Below are 27,926 nucleotides of genomic sequence, written 5' to 3' on the forward strand. Positions count from 1 at the left end.
TATAGAATGGAAATAATAGCACAAACCACAGTTTGTGTTGATGCACGTTTCTATAGTGTCTATACTAAAGTCGCCCAAATACAGATACAATAATCAAACAATTCTTTAACTTCCTTGTTCCTGTGATTTCCCACTATTCTATACAACAAAGGTATCATGGAAAATCAGCGATATTCAGTTGGAGGGGCAAAAGGAGTGCAAAAATACTGAACAATCTGCCGAAACTATTCAAAAAATGTATCATTACTTCGCGATCCAGGCTTAAAGCAAAACCATCACTATGGCGGCCGCTTTTCTAGAACCTGAAAATAATTTATTAATTTTTAATGCTGAACATACCTAGCCAATTACAGACTATTTTACGATTAACCTTAAAGTCCTAAGTGGTAATCATGAATCACAACACCCCAACAGACATGAAGGCTCTCTTGGGATCTATCATCTAACAGTGGGTAAGCAAACATGGTTCCTCGATTTCTCGATTTGAAGCTGTGATAAATACAAAGTTTGTTCACAGGAACCAGGTAGAAGCTGTGTTGTAATAATTTCATCAAGGCATCATCAACGCATAGGCAACAACTAAACGTTACAACAGAAATACAGTTGAGAACCGTGGAACTAAATTATTTTGACTTGCTTTCTTCAAACCTGTCTTGTTCAGTTTTGGTTTTTCAAGTTTATCATCCAGCAATAGTCTAACAGCGTCATTGCTGAGGAACAGTGAAGCTGTGCCGTGATTATGGTGAGCTGCAAGAAACTGTACTTGGTGGTGATGGGTTTGTTTATAAACAATGTTTACCTGACGAACTCTAGTGTTGACCACAAGTGCATCAACGGAGAACAGATGACTGTGTTATGGTGGACCCAGGAACCTTACATCTTCACTCCAAAAGAACACGACTTTCCATCATTAGAAGGGATGTTTCCAGTTATCTTAAACAAAGTGATCAAGAGTTGTTGTCATATTAACACGACTGTTAACTATACAAAGATCCCTGAGGGTCCTGCAAGCCTGGATAATCTTCTAGGTTCGAATAACTTTGATGTGATTATACCCGTGGGAGGGAATGTGGGAGCCGAGACCGTTCGTCGATTTCCCTTCGTCGGAGTGCTTGAGTCCCCAGGGGTAGCGGTGCTTATCAAGGGGAATGTGTCCGGGACTCAGCTACTGCTGTCTGTTCTTCAAGGCTGGCCTATACTCGTGTTCATTCTCATCTCGGCGACACTAGCGGGAGTTATCATCTGGTTAGCGGTAAGTGAACTTATTCTATGAAGCCTTTTTAGAGGTGTGCCGTGAATCTTTCAGAAAATTGTAGTAACTGGGTGGGGACTTGTGTTACTGAAAAGAAGAAACTCCAACGTTACCTCTGTTTGCCTATTCAGTAGTACGTATCAATGTGTACTGTTAAGGTAACCATGGCAGCCCGACCAAATGTCGGCCGGATAACTTGGTGATCCATGCGCATCTCTCCACCCAGTGAAAATGTCAATCTATGAACTACTCGTTTTAAGCAACAGCCAAGGAATCCTTAGACAACCGTGACAAATCTTGTTTAAAGAATCGTGTTCTAAGTGAAAAAATACCAAAATTAATCGACTTTATTGAACAAGGGTAGCAATATACAGTCTTGGAACTGAGAAACCAGTGCCCAAACGTTTCAGCCGAAATCATTGGGAATGGATTCACGTGGGAAACTCCAGCCATACTAACTGTTTCAAATGAAATTTGATGTTTTTTTCTGAAAAAAAGATCGGCCACCCTCCCTGGAACAGTTATCTCGCGCTCCAAGAGACCAACCAACTCGCCACTCCAAAAATACGTCATCATGTCCTTAGAGCATTCAGGTTTTGTCGATGCCATTAATTAAGCAAGTTTTAAATAATTTGACCTTTACATTTTGAAACTTGATAATGAGATCTTGAAGACGTCGAAACATTCAATAAATCAATGAATCAATGACTTTTTTATTCTCTCTTATTTCGTCTGCTTATTTTTGGTTTGCTAATCCAATTAAAATGTACAATATCACCCCCTTAGTGAGCAATTTTCGGTACAAGAAGAAATCTCTTTGGTTATAAATTTTGATTTCGAGTACACATTTTGTGTGCATATTTTAAGTTTATGATCCTTGGAGTGGCGTAAGAAGCTCATGCAGTAGGCCGAATGTAAAGGACACATTTGTTTCTGATGTAAACCAATAATTTTTTGACTGTTTGTTTGGTTTCCGAGGGAAGCTTAAACAAAGAAACAAATCAAGACAAGGAAAGGTGGAAACAGTTAGTCTCGTTAAAAGTAATATTTCCAATGTCCATTGTAATGCGATAGATGAAACGTGCTATTTGCTAGTTCTTTTGTTTAACATTGTCATTTAGTGTAAACACCGTGGGGTTGTTCTTCAATCTCACGACACGAAGACATTACCACCATTTCAAGTGGGTTTTGATGATATATGCATATATACAAAGACATGATGCTTTCAGGCGTTTAGTAATTAAAACCCTGGATAGTTGAAAGTCGACGGTTATGGACTATCGAATTTTCCATCCTCAGGAGCGCAAAGAAAATGCTGACCAGTTTCCCGCGTCATTTTCTCACGGTGTGTTTGAGGGATTCTGGTGGGCTTTTATCACCATGACAACCGTTGGGTAAGTGCGAATATAATAAATTCATAGTAATGACCATGTCATTATCGGTCAGGTGGACAAATAATGCTTTTCAGGTAAATACGGAAAAAAAGATGCATTAATCGTCGGGCGAATTTATCAGTTTTTCGATAAAACAGACACATTGAAACATAACAGACACATTGATTGTCAAAACATAACTTTCTCTTGCCAAAGACGTTTTTATGTCTAGGCGAATATAAGACTCAGAAAACACACCAACTTTACTGGACTGTGAATTCGCTAGACCAAAATTTGTGGTCAAGGGACCAACAGTCTCCCTCCCAATGGTTTTATTCGTCTAAAATTAATACGAACAATGCAATAATAATGGTCATAAACCGATAATAACACGATGTCTCCATTTGTGAAGAACTACTACAATATGTAACTACAATAGCGTTAAATTATTACAATAGATAACCATGTCTTCATAATACTTTAATAAATTATCCAAATACAAAGTTTACAATTAATGTAAATATGAGTAACAATGGAAATTTTTCATTTATGACAATAAGGATTTAAACATCACGTACGCACTTTCTTAAGTGTTAAGACGCATTCGTCGTGTTCCTCTGTAAATACAGCTAACAACATCATGTCAAAAATAGGGCTTTTGAAGAATGACTAAAGGAAGAAAACAACAAAACTTTTATGACATCCCAGAGTTAGAAATTACAATGTTATAGAGTAAAAACAAAAATGATAAGGGTGCTGGCTGCCCGAAATAAACTAAGAGTTAAAAATACCAGGAGCCAGTTAAAAGAAAAGATACTTTACATGTTTAGGTCAGGGACGCCAAAAACACAAACAAGCAAGCAAGCAAACAACAAACAAACAAACATAGACACACACAAACAAGAGTGACTGACACAAGGAAGAGTTACTGATTTAGCAGCTCACATCAACAGATGACAAGGAGTGAACGTGTTACCACTAAAAAGAAGCTTGAGTCTTCTTGGTTCAGGACTTAAAACTGTCCAGGGAGAGGACAGTTCTCCCTTTAAAAAAAAAAAAGCATTCGTTACGTGCAGAATCGATGGGGAATTTTATTGGAATATATATGATTTTGGTTACAGGATATTAGACGCTCATCTCCGAAAAAAACACGACTACTGAATATTGAATTCATTTAACCAAAGCTGACATTCGTTTCATTATGGAGTGGTTAGATTCAACTTTTAATTTCTGCAACCCTGCGAATTTTTCAGATTGGTTTTCCACATGCCTATTTCTTAGGAACTTGAGCGTTATTACCTGGGCGTGCAATAACTGACTTCTTTAATTCGAAAGAAATGTTCTTACCGACGCTCTTGCTTTACTGGAACTCGTGTCGTAAAATCCAGGAGTAAATGTATTCGTTATATAATTTCATAGTACTTTTCAAATTTTCTCCCCTGATGCCTCCCTGAATTACACCCCACTTTCTCCATTCACTATGACTCAAGGCACGTTTAGTTCCATTGGTTGCTCTATTGTATATGCTATGCGAACTGATCATCATCCAGCTTACATCTTAATCTAACAGTAAGCCGACTTCGATATATTTTCAATCCTAACTTGGTTCCGGGCCTAAGGGAACAAAACAAAATACCTAAATTATTCATCCCTCCGCCATCTATGAGATTGCTTTTGTTTTATTCCTCCAAGCGTCAAAGCCAAGTTAGAATTTAAATTCATCGAAACTGGTCCATTGTCTATTCGATTCCGTGCAAGCAAGACTGTTAGCAATACTTAGCCATGGATATGAAATTAAACTCTGAACAGTATTCAGGTTCAGGTGTACCATATGTTAACACAGTAATTACTGTTTCGTTTAGTCAGTTTAGTTAGGACCGGTTGTGTGTTTTTCTTTGGAGAGTATCAAATGAATATCCATGAAATCTTTTTCCCATGCTTGCCTAAATTATTTTGTAAGTTTATTTCCTCGTCTATTTCTCTCGTCTATTCAGACATGGTTTGCGGCGCTGTGGCATCATTAAGCGTGCCTTTTGTTTGGTATTTATTCGAAATCTCTTTCATCACGTATGAAATATCCAAATTAGAGGCAGCTGTTTAACTTTTTACAAGCGTTTGACTTTTGTCATAAACATGACACTCACACCAGTGATGTTTGCGTCATGGTTTTATTGTAATCTTCAATTTAAAAATGTCTCACCTACGCAGAAGTTGGCACGAACAGTACGGATTATATACTTTCATCTTGAAAATTCGCCGTTCATTTAGGTAAACTCTCCTACCAAGACATCTGAAAGAGCAAGTCCTGGAATATTTTATTCTCTTCGTTTCGCCGGGGTGGTCCCCTTAAGGAGTAAAGGAATTGCAGTAAAAGAACTACAGCTAACGTGATCCAGCTGGTCTGTGGCGTCCAGAGAGGAACTCTCCCAAAACACTTTGTGGAACAAACGGTGGTCAGCACTCAGTTTTTTGGAATCGATATCATGAAGAAATCATCTTGTGAAGCTGTACCGCATTACTTCCCCACAATATCCGAAGCTGAAGACCTCTATTCGACTTACATCGCTAATTCTGTCCTCAACAATTTTCTATCCTGTACCGCTATCATGTTAAACATTATAACAATACACGCTATACGAAAAACATCGTTGCCAAAGACGCTGAAGGCACTGCTCCTGAGTCTTGCTGTTTCTGATTTTGGTGTTGGTGTATTGTCCCAGCCGCTATATACATCTCTACTAGTCAAGTGGCTACAGAAAGGCATTCCCAGCTGTGGTAACTACAAGGTATTTCTCGTGATTATGCTTTTGTTTTCTCTTGCTTCATTGTTTGGTGTCCAGGCCATAAGCGTAGACAGATTCTTGGCAATTCATTTCCATCTCAGATACCGTGAACTTGTAACTCACAAGCGCGTCGTTGCAGTGATAATCTTAGTATGGCTGCTTAGTGGATTTTTGTCTCTGGCAACGTTGTGGGTTTCGCCTGGTATTCGCTCCATAATTCTAACCACAAGTGTCGTGGTTGGTGTCCTTTTTGCAACGATGGTTTACATCAGGGCCTATCTAGCCGTACGACGTCACAAGAATCAGATTCAAGCTCTGCAAGTGCAAGAAGTAGCGAGAACTGCGGGAGAAATCACAAATTTTTCCAGCCTCATTAAATCTGTTGTCGGTGTATTCTATGTATATCTCGTGTTTGTAGCATGTTATTCGCCTTTCTTTATCTGTTTGGCCGCCATTAAGATTAACGGCCCAACTATCGCCCTGACGAGATTTTCTCTTTTCTCATGGACTCTAGTATTTCTTAATTCATCTTTGAACCCTGTAATCTACTGCTGGAAGATGAGACACATAAGACAATCTATCGTGGACATACTGCGGAACATGTCTTGGCACAGAAATCGCTCTTCACAATGACCGTAAGCTAACCGTACATTCGGTGTTGCCATTGTTGATAAACAGATTGTTTACAAAACAGCCACCGAGTGGCAGTCTGAGCACAGAACGAGACCAGTGCACGGGGGCCGTTTATTATTCCTGTTATTTCTGTCAAGCCCAAAATGTGAATCCTTTTGGTTTGATTATTGTGACACTCGAGTTACATATTGACTTTATACCTTTCAGAATTGGTCTTTTATGTACGTGACTGTTACGGACAACTGTCAACTCCAACTGTGTTTACTTCACGTTTGTGTTGCTGATAAAATTAAGATGAATATTCAGGCTTCTTTTAGTAGGAACAAACACTTCACGACGTAAAGAGACTACAGGACAAGATGTCAGTTCAGCTTTTAAAAAAGCAACAGGACATTACCGTGAAAATGAAACACGTATGACTGACCATGACAACGTTCAAAACACATGAGTTCGCTCTAACTCTGTATTTCTAAGAACCCTAATGATTCCGCTCTGATATACTCTGCATTTGTAATTATCCTATTGAAACGTGGATTCTAATAGAATTCTGTATTTCCCAAAAGATTTATAAGAAACGATTTGGAAATACATGAAACAAGAAATATAAGTGATAGAAACCGACGTTCCGGTGCATCTTGCGCCATTATCAAGGTTACATAATTAAAGATAAAAAGCGGTTTGTGATAAGGCTAAGTTGAAACGAATTTGCATAAGAGAGTGCCAAGCTAATTACATGAATACTTTAGCACGAAGAGAATCAGACTGTACATTCAGTGCTGGTTTAAGATCTTGAATACAAAGCATTTTATTAACAAGGCAGTCAAATTTGTTCGTGCATTTCTTGATTACACTGAAGCGTGCTAAGAAATTGGTCGGAACAGCAGTGTTATGTTCTTTGGAATAATGTTTGTAAATAGATGACGCCTTTTGACGGTGTTCCTCAACGCGAGTGTGAAGGTGGCCCTTTGTGTACCCGACATAACCTGCATCACATAGGCCACACTTGAATAAATAAACAACGCATTGCTGGGTTACGATGTTAGGCTTGGGCTCACACAGGCTTAGATCTTGTTTAAACTTGCGGCTAGTAAACACGGGTTGGATGGTCTTTTGCACCTTACTGCTAAGATCTCTAAGTTGTCGTTTGACAGACACTGCAGCATCCTGATCTTTATAGGGGATAACTATCCGGATGGGGTCATCGGTATGCTGTTTGGGCTGATCCAATGCGACTCTCGAGGTGATAAACCTGTTGATGAGGGAATCAATAAGGTGATTCGGATACCTCAGCTTACGGAAGACTCCTCTCAAACGTTCACACTCTTCTGAGAAATGCGCCCAAGATGACAATAGCCGGTGCGCGCGATCAAGCATGGTGACGAGCAAACCATGCTTGTAGCGGTTGTCCACATGGCTATGATAGTGCAGGAGTAGCCCAGTGTTTGTCGGCTTAACGTAAACCTTTGTTTCAGCACATGGTGCGCGATTTAGAAGCTGCACCCCAAGGAAAGGGAGCATCCCATTTTCCTCTACCTCCATACTGTAGCTGCTGCCAGATCTGGCATCTTGACTAAAGCGTCATCCACGTAACGACGGTAAAATTCTGGGAATTTTTCCTTGACTTTCTAGGGACTCTTCAATAGAGCACATGAATACATTAGCCAAAAGGGGTCCAAGGGGAGACCCCATAGCTACTCCATCAGTCTGTCCGTATAGACCCCCATCAAACTGAAACAGCTGCCCCTTTGTAGCAACGTGTAGAAGATCAACGAGATTAGATCTGGCCAAGTTTAGATCATAGGTGTCATTGAATCAGTTGTTCTCGAAAGCTTTGCGTGCCAGGATGTCAATTGTTTCGTCTAAGGGTACATTTGTGAAGAGCGATGAGACGTCATAAGAGACCAAGATTTCTCCCGGGTTTATCTCCACAAATTTCATTTGTGAAGGCAAAGATATCAGTGATGGTATGTTTATTTACCGACAGAGGCTTAAGCTTAGCATCAAGCCATGTAATTAGCTTGACACTCTTATGCAAATTCGCTTCAACTTAGCCTCATCACAAACCGCTTTTTATCTTTAATTATGTAGCGTTGATAATGGCGCAAGATGCACCGAAACGTCGGTTTCTATCACTTATATTTCTTGTTTCCCAAAAGAACACGATAAAAGATGAGTAATTCGGTACTAATTATGTATTTTTAAGAATCGTAATGATTCCCTCAAACACTATCAGCCTTGCTTCATTGTCATTCTACTTCTATTGTTGGCTAATCAAATCTTTTACAGATCCTGCGTACACCAGCAAGATTTTCGTTTGCGGTCCCTTAAAACATTTGTAAATTGCCTCAAATTCTGTATTTGCAAAAATTTTAATTCTTGAAAAACATGATTTCGCTCTAATTCTGTATTTGTAAGATTTATTATGAATCATCCGATTGCTCTGTAAAGATTAGCATGAAAGAGTCATGATTCCACTCTAATTCTGCATTTTCAGGAATAAAAGAACAAACACATGATTTCGCTCTAATTCTTTATTTTTAAGATTTATAATGAAACATGCGATTTGCTCTAATTGTGTGGAACTTGTCATTTTACTATCATTCTGTATGAGTAGAAATTCTGATAAAAATCAAGATTAAAACAATGCGATTCCGCTCTAGCACTGTGCTTGTAGGAACTAAATGATACATATGATTTCACTCTAGCCCTATATCAGTAAGAATTAAAATAAAACATATGATTTCATTCTAATTCTAGGTTATGACAATTAAGATGAAACATATGATTTGACTCCAATTCCATGTTCTAAGATTAAGATGAAACAATGATATGAAATCAAATGACACTTCTCATTCCACTCTAATTCTGAGAGATATGATTCCGCTCCGATACTGTATTGTGACAGTTATGAAGAAATAATCGAATAAATGGACAGTACGAAAATGAACTATTTTACTGTATAAACAACTCAAGGCCTTGTGGCGCACGTACGCACTTGCGTAGCTCCGGAAATCCAGAAAAAATTACATATTTATAGGCGAAAAGCGTGTTTAACTGATCAAATCAACTGGTTTGACAGCCTCTAGTCTACTAACAATTATCCCAGAGGTTGACATATAAACAACATAAGTTTTTAAATTCTTGAAGTACCCTAAAAAGCGCGGTAAATGGTATTTTGGAGCCGATGGGGCATGTCCCCAAAACACCCTGGCGGCTCGCACCTTCCGGGCTCGATTACGGTAATTCCTCTGAAATAAAAGTGACAATAGATTTTTGTTCAAACTTTGTCCACTGAATATTTGTCATATGATAACTTCAATTTTGAAATAAAAAAGGGGGGTGCCCATGCTCATTAAGGAGCAGTGAGGCATTGCATTATGCGCAGTAAGGATGCGCAATGCAAATGTGAGGAATGACCTTAACTTTCTCTTTGGTGCGTACTCCATGAAAAATGAACTCTACGCCCTGGAAACACGTGTTCCAGTCGTTGTCTCGAAATGATAGCGTATTAAATTCGAAAACGTAGGCCACGCTAAATAATATTCGTCACATTCTAGTTGCGTTCACACTTGAATTTGCTTTTAATAAACATGAGAAATGACCCCAGAAAACGATGCACAAACGTGTCCACTCCACACCACGCAGAATACTATCTGATAAACCGATAGAAGTTTAACTCGCCTCTATGCCTAAGACACTGGACACAAATGTAACAGGAGTAATAATCTTTCCCAAGAATTGAGAAATGTTTGGTCTACTAGACAGTTACGTTTAAACTTAAGTGGCTTAAGTAGCTACGTGTGGAATCGTAAAGACGCTGTTAGACTTCTCCGGCAACCGCACATCTCTCTTAAGTCCCGTCCACCTGCCATTTTTAATTTTTATACACTCAAAAGAATTAAAAAGGCGCTAAACAATTCCACGCAGTCACCATCTCCTTCCTGTTCTAACTTTGTGAAGATCAAAGCTCTAATCGGATAAACAGCAAAATATTGGTCTAATAGTGTCTATAACAGCTCGTCTCACGCCTGCAATCCTCCAGCAGTATAAGATCGGGTTCAGAGTTGAGTTTAACAACGTCAATGTTGCTGAAAGAATCCACGCGACAACTAATGATGGATTCGGTCCTCTAATGATTACTAAAGTCGTTACTATTCCCATGGGAAGGTAGCATACAAGTACTGAAAACTGTACCCACAATGCACTGAACACTGTTTTTCTGTATCGCGCTATGTTTAATTGAGCATGTCCGTTTTGTTGTCCTTGGTGAACGTGCTCTTGTACTTGAGCTTGATGACGAAGGAGTTTCTGATAAATCGTAACATAACAACAAGTTGAAACCACTATACTTAACAGAGTAACTATAGTGACATAATATAAGTTTGCATTTTCCTTCCAGAACATCATGAAAGCAAAGGCGACAGTCAGAGTCCAAAGACCTATCACAATCATTAGAGCCCGCTTAAAGGTAACCACTTGTCTGTATCTTATGCCCAGTAACAAGGCGAGAAGTCTGTCCACGCTGATTGCAGTCAGTGTGAGCAAAGATACCAAACACAACACTTCAGTTGTAATACTAGAAATTAAATTAATCGAGCCACAAGGCGGATTCAAGTTTTCGTTTTCTATCGTAATCAAAACCGAGACAAATAGTGGCTCCAAGAGGAGTCCGACGAAGAAATCAGTGAGCGCCAATGAACGTAACAAGATCTTCGAAGGTGCATGAAGGGAAGACTCCTTGGAAAGAGCAGCTAAGATCACAATGTTACCTAACGTTGAAGAGATGGCGAGAAGAATATGAAAAACTTCGAGAAACCTCAGTGCATTCTTTCCCATATGTAGCAGTCCCTGGCAAATGATATTCACCCAACCTTCCATGTTCACGATTGCGCGAAATAGTGAGAAATCAGGCTAAGCTCTAGGCTCTTGTGATGCGGCTTCAAAATGAATATTCCCAGAAAGAACCACGGAAAGCTACAAAGAGTCTTTACGGGCGAGGATGGACGATGAACGAATCTGCGCACAGCAAATTAAAGTGTCTTTTAAAGAACAAGATAGCAAACCTTGTTACATGAAACACCATTCAATCTTACACGTTTGTTGTCAGCATTCAAGAATCTCAGGTGAAGCAGCTTGTGTTGGTGGTATATTTGAATTAAATCCGTCTGCATGTGAGTTTGTTTATTCATCGAACCAAAATTAAGATGAAATTGAACGACTGACTACATTGTTATGCATTGTCAACTGAATTTCAGCTTTACAGGACAACACAATTATCAGACATGGTAATCACGTAGTTTTCATTGATCGTACCGGTAGTTATAATGGACTTTATGATAAACCCAGTTCAGTTTCAAAAATGCAATAAAGTCATATTTATTTAACTTATTTTGTTTACTTACTGCTCTACTTAACCTTAGTGTATTACCTTTATATAAGATGACTCGAACGCAAACGGAAATGCATGCGACTTCTACCACTTGGGCTTAAGCGGAGGATTTCATATAAAAGTCAGCTTTCGTAAGGAGCGAAGTCAGTTCATTGACGTTTAATTAATTTCTTATCTTGCTTTGTTTGCTTTATGGCGTCTGTTTCGGATTGCTGGGAAGATTCCTGCTACTGAATGTAATAATCACCTCACAGGTGTTCTCTCGCTTTCCCGCGCCGAGCTCTCTTTTCTTTTTTTGTGCGCAATTTTTCGCGCTGCGCCCCAACTAACTGATCACCTGGAAGAGGCAAGTAATCATATTTTTTTTACATGCTCTTGGTCAAATTAAAACTTAATCATTCGAACTAAGCACGTATGGCAGACATGACATTTCCCCCTGTGCTCTATGATAAAACGTGGACAATAAGCTTGGCTTGTTAGCCAGTCAAGGCGATCGAAGCTTCTAGATGGTTTATAATTCTGGGCATGAATCAAACGAAAATGCAGATAAACAATGAATTTATTACATCATTGTTAAAATGTTTTTCATCATGAACAGGTGTTACCTTTCTAAGACATACTTTTAACGTTTCTTGTTCTGTTTTTTCCCCCTATCGATTTGATTATAAGGTTAAGCAAAAGGTGGTGAATTTTCATTTTAAGAATGTGAAAAGTTTCGTGCTCTTCTAAGAAAAATAATGTCTGCGAAAAACTTCCTTCATTGAGAAACTAAAATACACTCAGCCTTCATTAAAAAATCATATCGCGGAACAATTATTGACATAACGATTTCATTAGCTGACAAGAGACAATGAAAAAATGATGAATTAAAAGTGCCAGTGATTCAAACAATAATAATGTTTATTTCCTTGGCGCATTGTTACGAGAAAACTGAATCAAATGATAGAAATTGCATTTATAACAATGAAAGCCTGTCGCCCAACTTTATATTATGTTTGGTGTGTTGAATAAATATGTGCAGACGCAAGGGATGTTAAAATGAGCCACGAAAAAGCATTGTGTTGGTGATGGTAATAGCCTAAGCTATTCGTAGTTTGGGGAATATTTGAAGCCGCGTCCCTCAAACTTCGGCAATCGGAGTACTTCAACTTGTTTACCGTTTGGGGAGATTGTTTAGCGCTATAAAAACAACATGGCTAAAGACATAGACGATGAGGAAATTCCATTTCTTTGTATGGCATCTTTAAAAGGAACCAGTGCTTTGTGGTTTCTAGTAGTCTCGAATATGTTTCTCGCCATCTCTTCAACGTTAGGTAATATTGTGATCTTAGCTGCTTTTTCGAAGGAGTCTTCGCTTCATCCACCTTCCAAGATCTTGTTACGTTCACTGGCCCTCACTGATTTGTGCGTTGGGTTATTCGTGGAGCCATTTTTTGTCACATTTTTAATATCCCTAGAGATCGGAACCAAAAATATTTGCTCTCAAGTTATTATCATTGGTGTTTTTATTGATATATGTTTTTGTGTATTATCTTTGCTCACGCTGACCGCAATAAGCGTGGACAGACTTCTCGCCTTGTTACTGGGCATAAGATACAGACAAGTGGTTACTTTTAAACGAGTTCTAATGATAGTGATCTGTTTCTGGACTCTGTGCGTCACCTTTTCCGTGACATCGTTTTGGACGCATCATTTTCTTAAATATTACAGCTTAATAAGTGTTTTGCTGTGCGTGGTAATCTCAACTTGCTGTTACATCAAGATCTATCGAAAGCTCTTTCATCACCAAGCTCAAATACAGGAACATGTTCACCAAGGACAACAAAACGGACATGCGCCATTGAACATAGCGCGATACAGAAAAACAGTGTCTACTGCATTGTGGGTACAGTTGATGTTAGTCACGTGCTACCTTCCCGCGGGTATAGTTACTGCGTTAGTAGTAGTTGAAGAAATGACAGCAGTCCTTTTTATGGCCTGGACATTTTCGTTAACACTTGTTTCCTTGAATTCAACTCTGAACCCGATCTTATACTGTTGGAAGATCAGGAATGTGAGACGAGCCGTCGTAGAAACCGTTAGGCAAATTTATTGCTGTTTGTCAAGTTAGACCTTCAGTTTAGATATCCCTGATCAGGAGCCATAATCGGGGACGGAGACCGTAAGTCTTGGGATCCGCGCGCACCTATGATATGGGACAATTTTTCTAAATGATATGGGACAATTTTTCTAAAAAATTGCGCCATCCTGACGTCATATATCCGCGCGGATCCACGCACATGTCGGGGGCTCGCGTGGATGTTGTCACGTTGCGTGATCAAATGGTGAGAGTTGAGAGACCTTGAGAGATTATCTTGCGTATTTTTCACAGCGATGGCAGGGAATAAGGCAGGGAATACGAACCAGGGCGCTTATATGTAGTTTTATGCTCTGAGCTAACGGAAAAGGTGGGTTTTTCAGGGTCGAAAACAAGACTTCAATCTCGCGCTGGGAATGAATAATAAGATCTGCTCGCGCTAGTTGTAAGCTTACAGTACGCGTATGTCTTTGCGTTTGTTCTGACTTAAGAATACAGCAAGAAACTCTCTACGCTGGTATCGAGTTAATTTGTGAGTTTCTCAGACAATGGTTAATCATAACCAAAACCTGTTTTGATGGTTTCTTATTGTTTCTGCTTGTTTGGGGAGTTTGCAAAAGTTTTTTAAAGGAAAGTCTGACGCGTACAATTAGCTCATTTGCATAGTGCAGCTCGTGCACTTTCAAGTCCGAGTAGGTGTTTTCAATTGTCAACAAATCTTGACAAAGATTTCTTTCGTTATCTTTTGTGCTGAGATGCTGCAACAAATTTCACGAAGGCAAAAAAGGCTACTAACATCATGTGTGTTTCTTCAACATAAGCATAGTGAAGTTTTACATTGCGAAAATGAAAATAGACAAGGAGTTTTGATAACTCGATCAACAAAATCGAAATCGTTATTCGAAGTTGATTAAAGAAAGCGTCATCGTAACTTTGCTGATTATTTCTGCTTTATTCACATATTTTCAGCTTAGCTTTTAATATGTTCTCAAACATTTATCAATCTTAAACATATTTAAAAACTATAGAGTTATTGTTTGAGTTCGATGTACGCTTTCACACGAAAGTGCGGCGGAAGTACAATTTGTCATGTTTACTGACTGTGCAAAACACTCATCGGCGGGCGCTCTCATTCATCGACAACAGAGAATTTGCTGAATTTTTACACGAATAAAACCGAGCAGTTTCTACGGACGTAAAGTTATTGGGCCTTGATGAAACATCAAGCGTTGCTTACAATTCAGGCGAAACTCAAACTAACAATTATTTTGTTTTACTTTTCGGTCGCGATAGACTGGCAAATTCCTCGTAAGCGTGTGGCAAGAGGAGCTAGAAAACTATAAAGTCCTGAAGCTCTGCTATATCTAAATATATCCAGCTAGTTTTTTGCTGTGTAATGGAAAAGCAGTTAATCTTCAACATATGTGAAATTTAAAGTGGAGTAATGTACAGCTCATGTAAAAGAAGCATCCGTCGGAACACAACTTGGTCAGCGATATATATAAGCTTAAAGTGGAACATACCTAAATTCGACATTTTCTTATACTTCACTCAAACTGGAGCAGCTTACGACGAAAATACTTAAGCAAAATTCCAACAGACGTAAACGCGTTGAGTTGCGGGCCAAAAACATGAAAAATTTCCCCCAACGCCATTTCCCCCGCGCGACATTCGCAAAAATCCTCGCAGCATGTACGCGCGTGAGTCGCAGGCGATGGCGCAATTTGTTCTAAAAATATAATTATTGTCCCATAACATGGGGCCAACCCCAATACTAGAAATGGCGCGCGCTTACGGTCTCCGTCCCCGATTATGGCTCCTGCCCTGATAGATTTCGTTAATGGACAAATAGACTTTTATTATATGGTTAGCTCCGTGAGCGGGCAAGATGAATCAAATCCTGCGCTGTGATTGGCTACCCGAGCGGGCAAGATGGAGCTGTCTTGGCCGCTCGGGACTACCCGCCGTGTCCCTTAAGAAAAATTTCCGCGAAAGCCATATAATAAATCCTTTATTGACCAAGCTTGTTCGGTCAAGATGGCTGGATATTGGCCTCGTTCTTTTCCTCATTCTTTATCTCGTGTTTCATGAAGTACGAATTATGTACAAAACCCCAGTACTCTCACTATATTGATCGACTCTTTCTGCATAACAACGCTTAAAATGTGAAAGTAAATTAAACCAAAACAGTCGTTTAAGCTATTTTGCTAGACATGTATGTTCAGCACTTTCTTCGACGTATTTATCTCGTTGGAGTACAGAGGCTACTCAAAACGGTCGCGTACAAAGTCCTGAGAATTGAAAAATATTCATGCGCCAAGAACCTCACTGTCTTGAGCAACTCTTTGACATCAGACTTTCCCGGGGATGCTTTATTGCACATCACAATGCCTGCTGATGAAATTTGCTTTTCTAAAGCTAGCAAAAACCCTCACCGCAAACCACCCTCTTTAGGTGGGAGAAAATGTATATTATTATTCATTTATTGAACACTGGCATTCTAATTGAGGTTAACTGCATGAATAGATGATAGAGAAAATATATAGAAATCCATGACTGGCCTAGTTCGGCTTACATATGCTCTTACGGAAAACCAAAGTCAATTTTTAAAATTAATGAAATACAATGTGTGCAAATGTGCAAATAAGATACCACCTTCTGGCGTTAGATGGAATGAGTCTATCAATAGTGAAAATATCGTCAGATTACAGAACCTTTTAAAAACAAACCGTTGCTGAAGATTCGATCATATTGTTCAAATGCGGACACGATGCTTGTACATATTTATCACCAATGTTTCAGTTCTCAGTCTACCGCTGCGAGAAGTGACAGACACTAAAGGAATGCCGAGCTGCGAATTAAGCTAGAAAGGAGAATTTTAAAAATTTGTTGTGAAACATTATTTTCGTTGTCTGTCAATCTGCATAAAGTTTCTTTAACAGGTGTAAATAGATAAATTCAAATATATTTCTACTTCATGATACATACGAATGAAGTCAACAATTCAATTGGCCTTCACCTCGAAATGAAAAAAACTTTACTACGCAACAGTATAGACTGCTGCAAGTGAATATATGAAAGGGCATATATTTGAACCGCGGAGAAAGATATGAAGACATCAGTGATCTTCGCAGTTATTGACACAACTTAAGCAGCTTTGGAATTAAAGCCTAAGAAAAATTAAGGCCTGGACGGGATTCGAACTCAATGTTTTTCAAGCTTTAATAGAGCACTGTACCGGTATCTCAAAGGTCCCCGTTCAGGCCTGAATTTTTTTCGGTCTTTAATGTCACAGTTGCTTAAGTTGTGTATATAACTGCGATGATCATTGATGTCTTCATAGGTATAGATTGCTGTTACCAAAAGTCCTTTAAAATGAAAGCAATAACGAAACTGCATATCAATGAAATACCAGTCTTCAGGTTCATGGTGACTGTCTCCAATTTGGAATTAGAGAGAAATCGTTTAGGATATGACTTAACAATTTGCGACTTAGCTCTTCTAAGAGATGTTTTTGGGCCGCTCTGTCGGTTTGTAGGGGGTTTAATGTAGAAAGCACTTCTCAAAAAGGGGTGGGGACAATTTGAGAGAAGAAAATTTAGTAACCATTTTTTCCGGTAACTTATTATAGATAAAAATTTATCCCTTCTGGATTCCCATTTGAAGCAAATTTCATGGTTTTTTCAGATAGCAAACTGTTAGTTCAAAAATTGAATTTTGAACATTCTAAACAGCAAGAAAATAAACAACTGCATGTAGCTGTCTTCGTGGTAATATATAGCGCACCCCATATATTAAAAAAATAAGTGACTTTATATGTCGCAGACGAAGGAACATAATCATAAAATCTACTTGTGTATGTCTTTTTAAGGATTAACATCCACCTCGCAGTTCGTTTTTACATTTGGCTTTTATCTTTTTCAATCAACATTTTATTTGGTCTTTGGTGTTTTCCTTTAGCTGTCTGACAAACTCTCTCATCATTTTGATACGTCTTTGCTAGCCTGAAAATACTGTATGTCAAAAACAAAACATTAAAGAAATTTAATCATGATCGGTTCAAACATGCTAATTAACAGAACCACGACATGATGGCAAAAACTAACGTTGGTCTTGGCATTATTGGAGAGTTTAGGTACCTATGTAAACATAGTATGAAACTAATGTAACGTAAATTTTCCATAGAATGTGTTTTAAAACAGCTTTAGTGTGCCAATTTATCATAAGGGTGAAAAACGATACAGTTCATATTTACGATATAATTGTAAAAACACTCTAATACGTGTAAGCAGTAAACTTAATTAATGGAGAGAAATGTTTGTCACTTGTCCATATCTGCTGTTTTCCACCTCATTTTCTCATCACACTTCACAAGCTCAGTTATTTAACAACCAGGATAACTCGATATATAAGATATGGGATAGATTGACTGATATAGTGGGATAGATTGATATATAGCTATCATTTTTCCTTACCCATTTTGTTTGCAACCAAAGACGTAAATAACTTCACACATACATCTATGAAGACTTTTAAGTCGTGAGACTTTTAAGTTTTAATTCACATTTTAAAAAAACTTAAATTACTTAAGATCTTTCACTTGAAAAGGTATAGAGGCAACAGCAGACCAGCGAATTACAACCAGGTATTTAAAAATACACTTTTGGCTCTATACACACTCTATCGTACAAATTTTGAAGCTCTGCGTGCAAAAAAAATATAATGGATATACCCTCAAAAAAAAGCTTGTGTTTTATTGTATTTATTTATTCAAAAGACTCTGATCTAAAAGAGTTTGGTTGTCACGTGATGGCCATACTTCCATCTGTCCTACGTACGCCACTTACACTGCGCCTGCGCGAGCGGAGCCCCATGCCTTGAAAAAATAAGAGAGTAGCACCATAACCATAGGTACATCTTTTCTATTGGACGTCTATGTTAAGGTCAATTTACAGCTGTCAAAACAAGACATCCTCTGACCAGTATCACGTGCCCAAATCGCGGGCTCAGGTTTAAAGCTGATCGAGATGGCGTGGACGGTGGCGTGTTTTTTTCTTTCCAGGTAAGATTGGATCGCAAGCTCAAGCCAGGTTATTACTTTGGGGGAGTGGGAGGGGTTCGTACAAAGGCATCATTTCGGCATGAATTAATCCCTGGCGCGTTGTTGACTTTTCTTTCGCGATATTCCTTGCACCAAACCTTCTGTTGGTTATTCCCTGTTATACTGCGTACGTAATTTCTACAATGCGGCCCTATGTGCCACGTGGCACGAAGGGGATAGTTAGCGGTTAGTTAATTTCTTCAATCTTGGAAAAATTGTGCACGCTTTATTTGTCTCCCGGCTTTTGGTCAAGTTTTTAACTGGAAAAAAATATGAAACTACACACCGAACAATTAAATGCCGACAGTTGATCATTTTTTGAGTATCTGATTCAAGAAAACAGATCCTTATTTTCGGCTTTATGGTTAACTTACTGCAATCAAGAGCTCCCCTTTTAGGCTTGTCTAAATCTATATAGTTTTAGTATACAATGGACGCTAAACAAACTTATGTTATCCATATGTTTTATTTTTATTGCAAGACATTCTTCGGAATTATGTATAGCCAGCTCCACGAGGTTTCGCACTAGTTTGCTGAAGAGAAAAGTAGGGCAAAGAATGATAGCCAACTGTTTGGGATTAATGGCTCCAAATATGAGGACTTCTAATCTTTTTAAAATCCCTTCAGGAAAGGTGGGGTTGAAATTTCTGCCACACTAAAAAGTAAATAATAAATAGTCATTCCCCAAGTCGTAAGTGGGGATCGGAGGTGATGGGTAGTTCACAGGATAGTGATGATCGTAGGTAGGGCCGCATGTGACAGATAGCATGTCCTTTAGCTGCACCTTGGACACGTGCACAGACTGCTGAATAACAGTAAATGCTTCGCAATAAAATGACGTTATGCTTTCAGTTTTTCGTCATGACGTCGTCGTATTTGTTTTACGCACTTAACTTCAGCATGAATTCAACTTTTTGGTCGCCCGTTACTTGAAAATGGTGCCATGATGTCGCCGAAACGTCGTTTCCTGTTTTCGGTTGTTTTCCTTAAAAATACATGAATATAATGATAGTTTCGTTTCGCTACTCAGTTAGTTTAAATGTAGAACGATGTTTTATCTGCAAACAACTGCAACGGAACAGACACTGATTTATACAGAGGACAATTCATTTTGACTGAACTTCAACTGAGTCCTACAAGGTAAAAAATTAAAGAGAAAAACAAGCCCTACAAGGAAGAACTATAAACAATGCATGAAGTTAGAGCGAAAAAAACTGACATTTAATTAAAAATCATGTAATCATGCTTCATAGAGGGGAGAGGTTACGAAGCCCGAAAAACTACACTGATGGTACAAACAAAGATGCCAAAATTTATGTTGGAAGGTCCAACCAACCTGTACAATTTTGGTTACACATGAATTATTCACATAAAGGAAACGCTTCTATAAATCTGTTACTTGCTCAGACAGAAGAAACAGTTATTGTGTTTCCCGCGCTCAACACCAAAATGCGAGCTAAAACAAATAACAAAAAGGTTTGCCAGGCTTCATAACCATTCCCCTTTATCTTAAATATAATATGATGAGATTTTGTGTGATTCTTTTATAAAGGAAAATATTATAATAGCTGCTGGATAAACTAGTTTGTAATAGTACTTGTAATAAGTTTTTTTTCTGTAGTGCCAAACAAAGCAGTTTCATTATTAATTTAGAACTTACAATGCGTTTTGACTTTTTGACGACAAAACGGATTTCATCCGACATAAAAGCAGGAAATACGATTGCAAATCAAGCTGACACCACTCAATGATAAAAAAGAACCCAATAAACCTGTTTTTTCTCGTCAAACAAGTTGTAAACATCCACCTTTTAGTCAATGACAATGTGAAGCTGACAGAGGTAAATACGACTCTCTAAAATCCCATAGAATCTGTTGTACAGCCGACAAATGGTCACAAATGTATATTGCATGTGCTTTCCACTAATAAGAGTCCGGCGATTTTTTTGTCGTACCCATGCTAGTAACTTCCTTGGCATCAATATGGTAACAGCCATAGGGTAATTCTTATAAAGAACGCATCGGAACTAAAAGCACTCTTCTAAATTTCAATTATACTAGGAGTTATAAACTTGAATCTCAACTAGAAGTGATATTTGAATTTTGATAACAGCTGTCGAACTATTGTGCAAATCTTCCAAAGTCATACATAAGTCATGGAACAGACTGCCACGGAAATGAAAGCACACTTTTCAGTTTTAAATCATACTCAGTTGGAATCAAATACACGGATGTGATCAAATGAATTTGACAATGCAACATGGCAGGAGATTTCACATGGACAGTCTGAGTTACCCTGCTAGCAAAGCAGTTTCGCCTGGCGGGATAATTTCCTCCATTACTGTACCTTTCAATAATATGTGGACTCTAAAATTCAAAGCTCAACCGACAAATGAGTTTTTCGCTACATTCAATCAAATGTTCGGCGGCTCCTCCCAGCTTCCGACTACTGCCGAGCACTGTTTCGTTGTCTAAACTGTGCTCAACGATTTGATTACTGCGCGCTCGGCAGTAATCGGAAGCTGGGAGAAGCCACCGAACATTTGATTGACGGCAGCGAAAAACGCATTTGTCAGTTGAGCTTTGAATTTTAGAGTCCGCATGTTATTGAAAGGCGCAGGAAAGTAAAGCCGCATCGCATCATTCAATCCTGATTGAAACAGTGCTTCCGCAAATTGCCGTGTTGTGTATCATTCAGCACGACTGTTCTTGTAGTCGTGTAACAAAGTTTACAAAGTTGAACATGGGAGTTACTCAGCAAGATGGAAACCGAAGCTCTCAGGACTCTCAGGACCCGTTCTGTTCGGCAGCTTTAAGACAAACCAGTGTATTGTGGTTCCTTGCAGCCTCTAATATTTGGCTTGCCATCACCTCAACGTTAGGTAACACTGTAATCTTGGCTGCTCTTTCGAAGGAGTCGTGCCTTCATCCACCTTCCAAGATCTTGTTACGTTCACTAGCGCTCACTGATTTCTTCTCTGGGATTCTCGTGGAGCCACTTTTTATTGCGTTCTTAATTACCGTAGAATACGAAAACTTTGGCATTTGCAATTCCATTTTTAGGATTGGTTTCTTTACCGGACTATTGTTATTTTTTGTATCTTTGTTCACACTGACAGCAATCAGCGTGGACAGACTTCTCGCCTTGTTACTGGGCATAAGATACAGACAAGTGGTTACTTCTAAACGAGTTCTACGGGTTGTGATCTCGTTTTGGATTCTGACAATCGGACTTTGTTCAGCAGGAATTTTGAAGGACAGGATTGTTACATATTATAGCTCCATAGCTGTGCCATCGTGCTTAGTCACATCTGTTTGTTGTTATATAAAGATCTACCATAAACTTCTTCGTCATCAGACTCAAATATACGTTAACCAAGGACAGCCGATCACACATGCGCAGTTGAACATAGCACGATACAGAAAAACAGTATCCAGTGCATTGTGGGTACAGTTTTCAGTTCTCGCATGTTACCTTCCTTTGTGTATTGTTATAACATTAGCGGCTGTGAAAGGAGTAACTTTATCTCTTACTGTCGCTTGGACGTTTTCATCAACACTGATGTTATTTACCTCAACTCTGAACCCGATCTTATGCTGTTGGAAAATGAGAGATGTGAGACGAGCGGTCATAGAAACTATTAGGCAGATATCGTGTTTTTAGCAAATTAAATCTTGTTACTAGAGCCAATAACTAACATTTACTTATTTATAGCCGTCTTCAATTGAGTGTCCGAAAACCAAAACAAAGTATTCTCTCTGGTCAATCACAACGGACACGGGCAATCCAGTGAATCAATCAAACGTCCAGCAAATACCTGTAGCCGACGTCGAGCGCGGGAAAACAAGTGCGAGAAATTGTTTCACTTCTGATCGGTTGAGAAAGTTGCTCGAGTCAATTTTTCTTGATCAAATTAAGCAAATGCGGAGACTTACTTTGGTCACTTGAGTGAAAACTATCAAGAAGGAATCCACCAAAAGTTCGACTGACTAACAAATGGACAAAAACTTTGTACCAAGATTATTTACATTGTATTGCAAACATCTGTACGACTGTTTTAAATATCTTCTCAAAAGAAATTATTTCTAACAACACCAAATGTCGAAAACAAATTTTGAAGTTACTATAAAACACTTGAAAGTACTGGTGAAATGACACTGATGATGACATTTTACCTGTGTTTGTACAATTTCTCTGAACTTTGAAATTTATTTTCACGAGTTCCCATGAAAAATTGTTTTGGGGATTATTTCAGGCAATTATTTATCGCTTTAGCTTTTAGAATATGCAAAAAGGATTTTAATAAACTTAACATCTTCTGGTAGAAGATTTTTGACCACTAATAACAGTGACTGAAATTGCTCGGATCTCGTCTTAACTACTCTTTATTTCCGAGGTAAACTTTCCAGATACAATGTATCTAGTGATTTAATTAACCGAGAGAGACCTTGTCGTATTGACCGAGTGATACTAAGGTCAATATGCCAAGGCCGAGGTTTGAGATTTTCCCGTTAGGTCCGAACGTTCGAGGTTAATTATTTGTTTATTATATAGCTTTTTGCTTTGCTTTTGCAGGCCCGTAATCGGCCCATGGGTATTAGGGAGAGCAATGCCCTAGAATTAGCCAATCAGAGCGTGTGTTATATCGGCTACAAACCCAAGCCGTGTGATAAAAATGAGTATAAAGACAAATTAAAAATTAATACAAACGTCTCCTCTGGAATTTTAGCATTGAGTTCAAAACTACAACCGTTAACTACAAAAACATTATATATGTAAATAACAATTTCCAGAACACAAACTTTTTGCGAGTAAACTGATTAAGCAACGATTAAAAAGCCATCCATGTTGTAATTATGATTATTCAAATATGAATCATTGGATAACGCAATTCGAGTGTTAACTGGCTTAGCCATCACAGCATTACAGCATTTACACCACCCTCTTCCAATATGGTACGAGTAATTTTTGGGGGCGTTTTAACTTTTATTTTATTTTAGTTTCCTGAATTTTGGGACACGCAAACATTGTACTTCAGGATGCATTTTATCGGCTGGAAACATAAGATGAAGTTTGTCGTGTTTTCAGATATGGAGACCTAGCACCCAAAACAATTGCTGGTAAACTGCTGGGTCTTGTGTGGATGTTAGCAGGACTTATCATCACCACCATGTTCATCAGTATCATCACTACATCAATGACGTCAGTCAGTCTTGAAGGACGAACCAACCTTCGAGGGGTCACGGTAGGTGGGGGTTCAGAACGGACAATCAAAAAGAGCAATTCGTTTCAGGAGGTTTACGTAAACCAGATACGTTTAAAACTCTCCTCGAATATTAGATCATCAGTATAGTGTAGAATACAAATATTGTAAATTAGTTTTGAAAACGCTGGTTGGAATAAACCATTAATGTTGTGTCCTTTTCACTGATTCGTTTGGGCGCTTTTTCCAAATGACTCAAGACATAACAAATTACGCACGGAACAATGATACCAGAAAACAGGATTAATGGGAATATGAGGAGATGAAGAGAAGAAATACAGAACGCAATGCCCGAATTCGAATAGCAACGTAGCAGAGTTGGGTAGAGTCAATCGGTCTTGAAAGGGGGTTGGGAGCTAGGCGAGAAACCAATGAACATCTCGGAGTGAAGTCCTAACTTTTTAGAATCCCTTAAACTTGTCATTTTCATAAATGAATTCATGGCAGGTGTCAGCTGTCAATCATAGCGAGGAACACAAGCTCGGGATTCGTGAAATTGCAAATGTGAAAGGTTAGTCTCATGCCAGTTCACAATTCAAATTTCTTGCTTTAGGAGTTTGACAAGAGCTGAGGAGCAGAGGAAGAAATGCATCAACTTCGAATGCGGAATACCACACTGAACAGCTGGGCTTTCTCGATGTCGTTTTTTTAACACCTTATGATCTATCTAATTTTTAAAAGCATATTAACATTGAAAAAAGTAATGAATATGTTGTAGATCCTCATAATAAAGAATGATTTAATTTAAAAATCCCAAAATTTTCATCATTTGTTATGTTAACCAGCTCTCGCCAGCAGTGATGGAGTGTTCCAACATCTACTAGACCGCCATGTAGAAGGTGCTTTAGTGGATGTACACGGGCTTAAACATCATATCAACGCACTTACTCAACATAACATACAGGTATGCAGCGTTCATTCTTGTTGCTCTATCAACTTTTCGATTGTCATAATTTCCAAGGTAAACACTGTTTTCTTCATTTCTCGACAGGTAGGGAATATTCTCAACAGTCACGTGACGTATGGAGCAATTCTCCCTCTCAATTCCACTCACTTCCTGCGATGCTTCAAAGAATACGTACAAACCGAAGAGCAATGGATTTTTCACATCCTGGCAGAAAATACGGGAACCACTCAGGTCAGTACAAGATGTCTTTACGGCAAAACATGTCGGGATTTTATGAGAGGACTCCGGGGAAAGGGACTGTCTTAATTAAGAACGTAAGCAAGAGAATTTTGTATTACATATATTTTTTTCTTCAAACTTTCACTGCAGTTAAATAATGAATTACTTTTGTCAGAAAGTAAGACAAAAATGGAGTCATTGACTTAGTCTCACTGATAAATACCCTGATTTTAAAATTAGGCCAAGAAATTCAGCACAGTCCCCAGGGCTTTTATTTCAAAACAGTAAGATAGGTGAACCGAGGCAAACAATCTTGTCATATTCTGTATCGAGTTGATCATAATCGTGTTAAAACCCTAGAGGCAATTAAAGTTGCTATACAGCAAAACAGAGTACTCGTAAGAGCAGAATACTATGATGGGTTTGGCAAAAAACTCAAACTTCTAATACATAGACTTTTTCATGACTATCAGAGAGGTACAGGGACCTTTCATTCTTTTGTATATATCTCCTGATTCATGTCGAACGTAAGCTAACGTAGTTAAAGTTTGGTTTATGTAGAGCAGCGGACTTTTTATTTTCTGATCCCGCAGGAAAAAATGAGCGTTGCAGAGGATTATTTTGGAAGTGGAGGAATATTCAGCATCACAGTGTACGCTGGACTCTCGTTGTTTGTGGTACTGATGGCCGCGGGGATCGGCTGGGAAATGTATAGGAAAACTAGAAAGAAAAAGCAAGGAGGTGGTGAAGGTGAGGACCAGCTCAATGCTTAAAGACAATAACAGCAAAAAAACATATCTTACTCAAAGTCACTTTCTGATGAATACGGCAAGATTAAGACGCATTAGAATTCTGTTGACACAGTCAAGTTTTCCTGAATATGTCCCAGCTGTGACCAGTTATCTCAAATCCTAACAATTTTTTGCCTGATTTGAAAAAAGCGAATGTTTTAAAGACCATTGCACAACGGAGCATGAAATAATGTACTGCAGAAGGATATACATACACTCACTTTAAATCAACTTTTTATTATCAGAGACCAGCGTTACGACTGCTACTATTGTTCTGGAAGACATAGAGACCCACCCTACCCCTCGGCTATCGTTTGGCCAAGAACCTTCAGAACAACTGGTTTCCAAACACAGCATGGAGATCATGAGCATGGATGAAGAACTCAACAATTTTCGCCAGAGTTGGCAAGAAAGGCGTTCACAAATGCTAGAGCGACATCAACGAGAACGAGTAAATGGTGCTATGAATGGGGAAGGTACCAACTCCCTGACCGCGCACCAAGAACCATGATTTGAGCTGCCAACTTAGTTTAGATCTGCTAAATATCATCTCATAGATGTCTTCTTGACTCAAAAGCTTCTAAACATGAAAAATAACGGTTGTAGGAACCTGTAACGGTACTCAATGCTGATATCGGCTTTAACCAGCGCATGCGTGTTTCATCGCTAATTGAATAACGTATCACCGCTTACAGAGAATGGACGTTGATACACATTTTCTTTGAACTATGTGAATGTTACTAGAGTTAAAACTTATTCAGTTCTTCGTATTACTTCTCAGTTCTAGTTTTTTAATTTGATATTGTTTTCTAGGCAATTGAGCATTACATTGCTAGATGTCTAGCCAACCGAGCAAATGCAATAAACATCGAGGCCAAGAATACATGTTGTTAGTTACCCTACTGTACATGCTCTGCAATTTGGTGCAAAATCTAAAAACCTGACTTACCATTACTGTGACTAACTTTAACCTTAAATTAAATAATTTTGTATGAGGATTACCTGAACTCTTCCGAAGATTATTGAACATCACCGCTGACACTAACTGTTACTGGAATCATCTCAACACGTCCAAATATATTGGCAAAGTTTAACCGAAGACTTTTGAGGATTTTTGAGTACTTCTTCTTTGATGAATCAATGCTGCTACACAAATAGCCAATCATTGGTTAACAAGTTATGCCCATTTTTCCGACGTTAAAGGTTACCATAGCAACAGCACATCTCGTTAAAAACCCCTTAAGTTAGCTTTAAGCCCTTATATTCCACAACTGAAATGTAAGTAAATCCTGTACAATTACTCGAACTTTCACGCGTTTACTCACTTATTATGACAGAAACAAATTACGAACGCGCCTTCATTAATTAAACTGTTGTGCAAATTAAATATTAATGCTCTCGGCCAATCACAAAGAAGTAATGTTTCTAGTCATATATTATATGAAAAGTAATCAAATGATTTTGAGTGCAAGTTGGAATAAATAAACACAACTAAAATTTTCAAAGACTGAAAAAAATTGCTCGAGCTCATAAGGCCAGTGCAATTTGTAGTCTTTGAGAAATTCACGAGTGCTTATTTATTCCAAATTGAACGAGAAAAATCATTTGATTACTTGTTTATAATATACATGCAATTTAATTTCAACTTTCTGGATTGTTTGGGATCAATTGACGCGCTCTCAGCCAGTCACCATGCTGACATTTTTACAGGTACATTACTCGGTAGGAAACTGAAGAAAACACGCGAAATACAGTGACGTGAAATTCAAAAGTATAGAAATCCTATTACTTATTGCTCTCGTTAAAAAGGCACGACAGTTACATTTACCGACTCTGTTAAATAAATATAACATTCACGAACGATATAACGTGAAAGGTGACATATTTAATAAGGCAAATAACATCTGTCAGAAAGATTTTTCACGAGGAAGTAACAAAGTCTCTGTTTATTTTTGTTCTCTGTTTCGCTCATATCGGGAACTGATTGCAATGGAGTCTAGAATTTGTTTGTTTGTTTTGCTTTACTGTTTCCTCCATTCAGTATGTCATTAATATATTCTACACGAAGTGCATCTACCCAATTTCCGCGCGTTGTGATCTGTTTTTCAATCTTTGTTCACACTGACGGCTTGCCTTTT

At 38.5% G+C, this 27,926-nt stretch overlaps 6 protein-coding genes across 6 annotated transcripts; 4 read left to right on the forward strand and 2 right to left on the reverse strand.

Moving 5' to 3' along the window:
• Nucleotides 1-431: 431 nt before the first annotated feature.
• On the forward strand, nt 432-27,742 carry LOC110062888 (uncharacterized). The gene is made up of 8 exons (XM_089289730.1): nt 432-1,252; nt 2,552-2,646; nt 23,697-23,853; nt 24,319-24,382; nt 24,657-24,775; nt 24,863-25,009; nt 25,591-25,747; nt 26,034-27,742. The coding sequence occupies exons 1-8, from the start codon at nt 740-742 to the stop codon at nt 26,297-26,299; spliced, it is 1,518 nt and encodes a 505-aa protein (XP_089145856.1). The 5' UTR covers nt 432-739; the 3' UTR covers nt 26,300-27,742.
• Nucleotides 4,737-6,728, forward strand: LOC149112077 (melanocortin receptor 3-like). The gene has a single exon (XM_089289909.1). The coding sequence runs from the start codon at nt 5,109-5,111 to the stop codon at nt 6,039-6,041; it is 933 nt and encodes a 310-aa protein (XP_089146035.1). The 5' UTR covers nt 4,737-5,108; the 3' UTR covers nt 6,042-6,728.
• On the reverse strand, nt 6,601-7,584 carry LOC149112078 (uncharacterized). Its single transcript, XM_089289910.1, has one exon. It carries the CDS (start codon nt 7,578-7,580, stop codon nt 6,771-6,773), a length of 810 nt encoding a protein of 269 aa, XP_089146036.1. The 5' UTR covers nt 7,581-7,584; the 3' UTR covers nt 6,601-6,770.
• Nucleotides 9,282-11,045, reverse strand: LOC149112079 (melanocyte-stimulating hormone receptor-like). Its single transcript, XM_089290061.1, has one exon. It carries the CDS (start codon nt 10,917-10,919, stop codon nt 10,011-10,013), a length of 909 nt encoding a protein of 302 aa, XP_089146187.1. The 5' UTR covers nt 10,920-11,045; the 3' UTR covers nt 9,282-10,010.
• On the forward strand, nt 11,417-15,548 carry LOC110062985 (melanocortin receptor 4-like). The gene has a single exon (XM_089290060.1). It carries the CDS (start codon nt 12,623-12,625, stop codon nt 13,538-13,540), a length of 918 nt encoding a protein of 305 aa, XP_089146186.1. The 5' UTR covers nt 11,417-12,622; the 3' UTR covers nt 13,541-15,548.
• On the forward strand, nt 20,659-22,293 carry LOC149112080 (adenosine receptor A2b-like). Its single transcript, XM_089289817.1, has one exon. It carries the CDS (start codon nt 21,351-21,353, stop codon nt 22,269-22,271), a length of 921 nt encoding a protein of 306 aa, XP_089145943.1. The 5' UTR covers nt 20,659-21,350; the 3' UTR covers nt 22,272-22,293.
• Nucleotides 27,743-27,926: the final 184 nt, after the last annotated feature.

This window comes from Orbicella faveolata, unplaced genomic scaffold (genome assembly GCF_042242905.1).
Source record: "Orbicella faveolata isolate gen_17 unplaced genomic scaffold, um_ofav_v1 contig_2, whole genome shotgun sequence".
NCBI classification, from domain to species: domain Eukaryota; kingdom Metazoa; phylum Cnidaria; class Anthozoa; order Scleractinia; family Merulinidae; genus Orbicella; species Orbicella faveolata.

What these genes read in the sequence shown, in the direction of transcription:
- LOC110062888 (XM_089289730.1), top strand. Translation starts at nt 740, where the DNA reads ATGGTGAGCTGCAAGAAACTGTACTTGGTGGTGATGGGTTTGTTTATA. An exon ending in CCAACCTTCGAGGGGTCACG is followed by an intron (nt 23,854 to 24,318) that starts GTAGGTGGGGGT and finishes AATTCATGGCAG; the next exon opens with GTGTCAGCTGTCAATCATAG. An exon ending in TGAAATTGCAAATGTGAAAG is followed by an intron (nt 24,383 to 24,656) that starts GTTAGTCTCATG and finishes TATGTTAACCAG; the next exon opens with CTCTCGCCAGCAGTGATGGA.
- LOC149112077 (XM_089289909.1), top strand. Translation starts at nt 5,109, where the DNA reads ATGAAGAAATCATCTTGTGAAGCTGTACCGCATTACTTCCCCACAATA.
- LOC149112078 (XM_089289910.1), bottom strand. Translation starts at nt 7,580, where the DNA reads ATGGAGGTAGAGGAAAATGGGATGCTCCCTTTCCTTGGGGTGCAGCTT.
- LOC149112079 (XM_089290061.1), bottom strand. Translation starts at nt 10,919, where the DNA reads ATGGAAGGTTGGGTGAATATCATTTGCCAGGGACTGCTACATATGGGA.
- LOC110062985 (XM_089290060.1), top strand. Translation starts at nt 12,623, where the DNA reads ATGGCTAAAGACATAGACGATGAGGAAATTCCATTTCTTTGTATGGCA.
- LOC149112080 (XM_089289817.1), top strand. Translation starts at nt 21,351, where the DNA reads ATGGGAGTTACTCAGCAAGATGGAAACCGAAGCTCTCAGGACTCTCAG.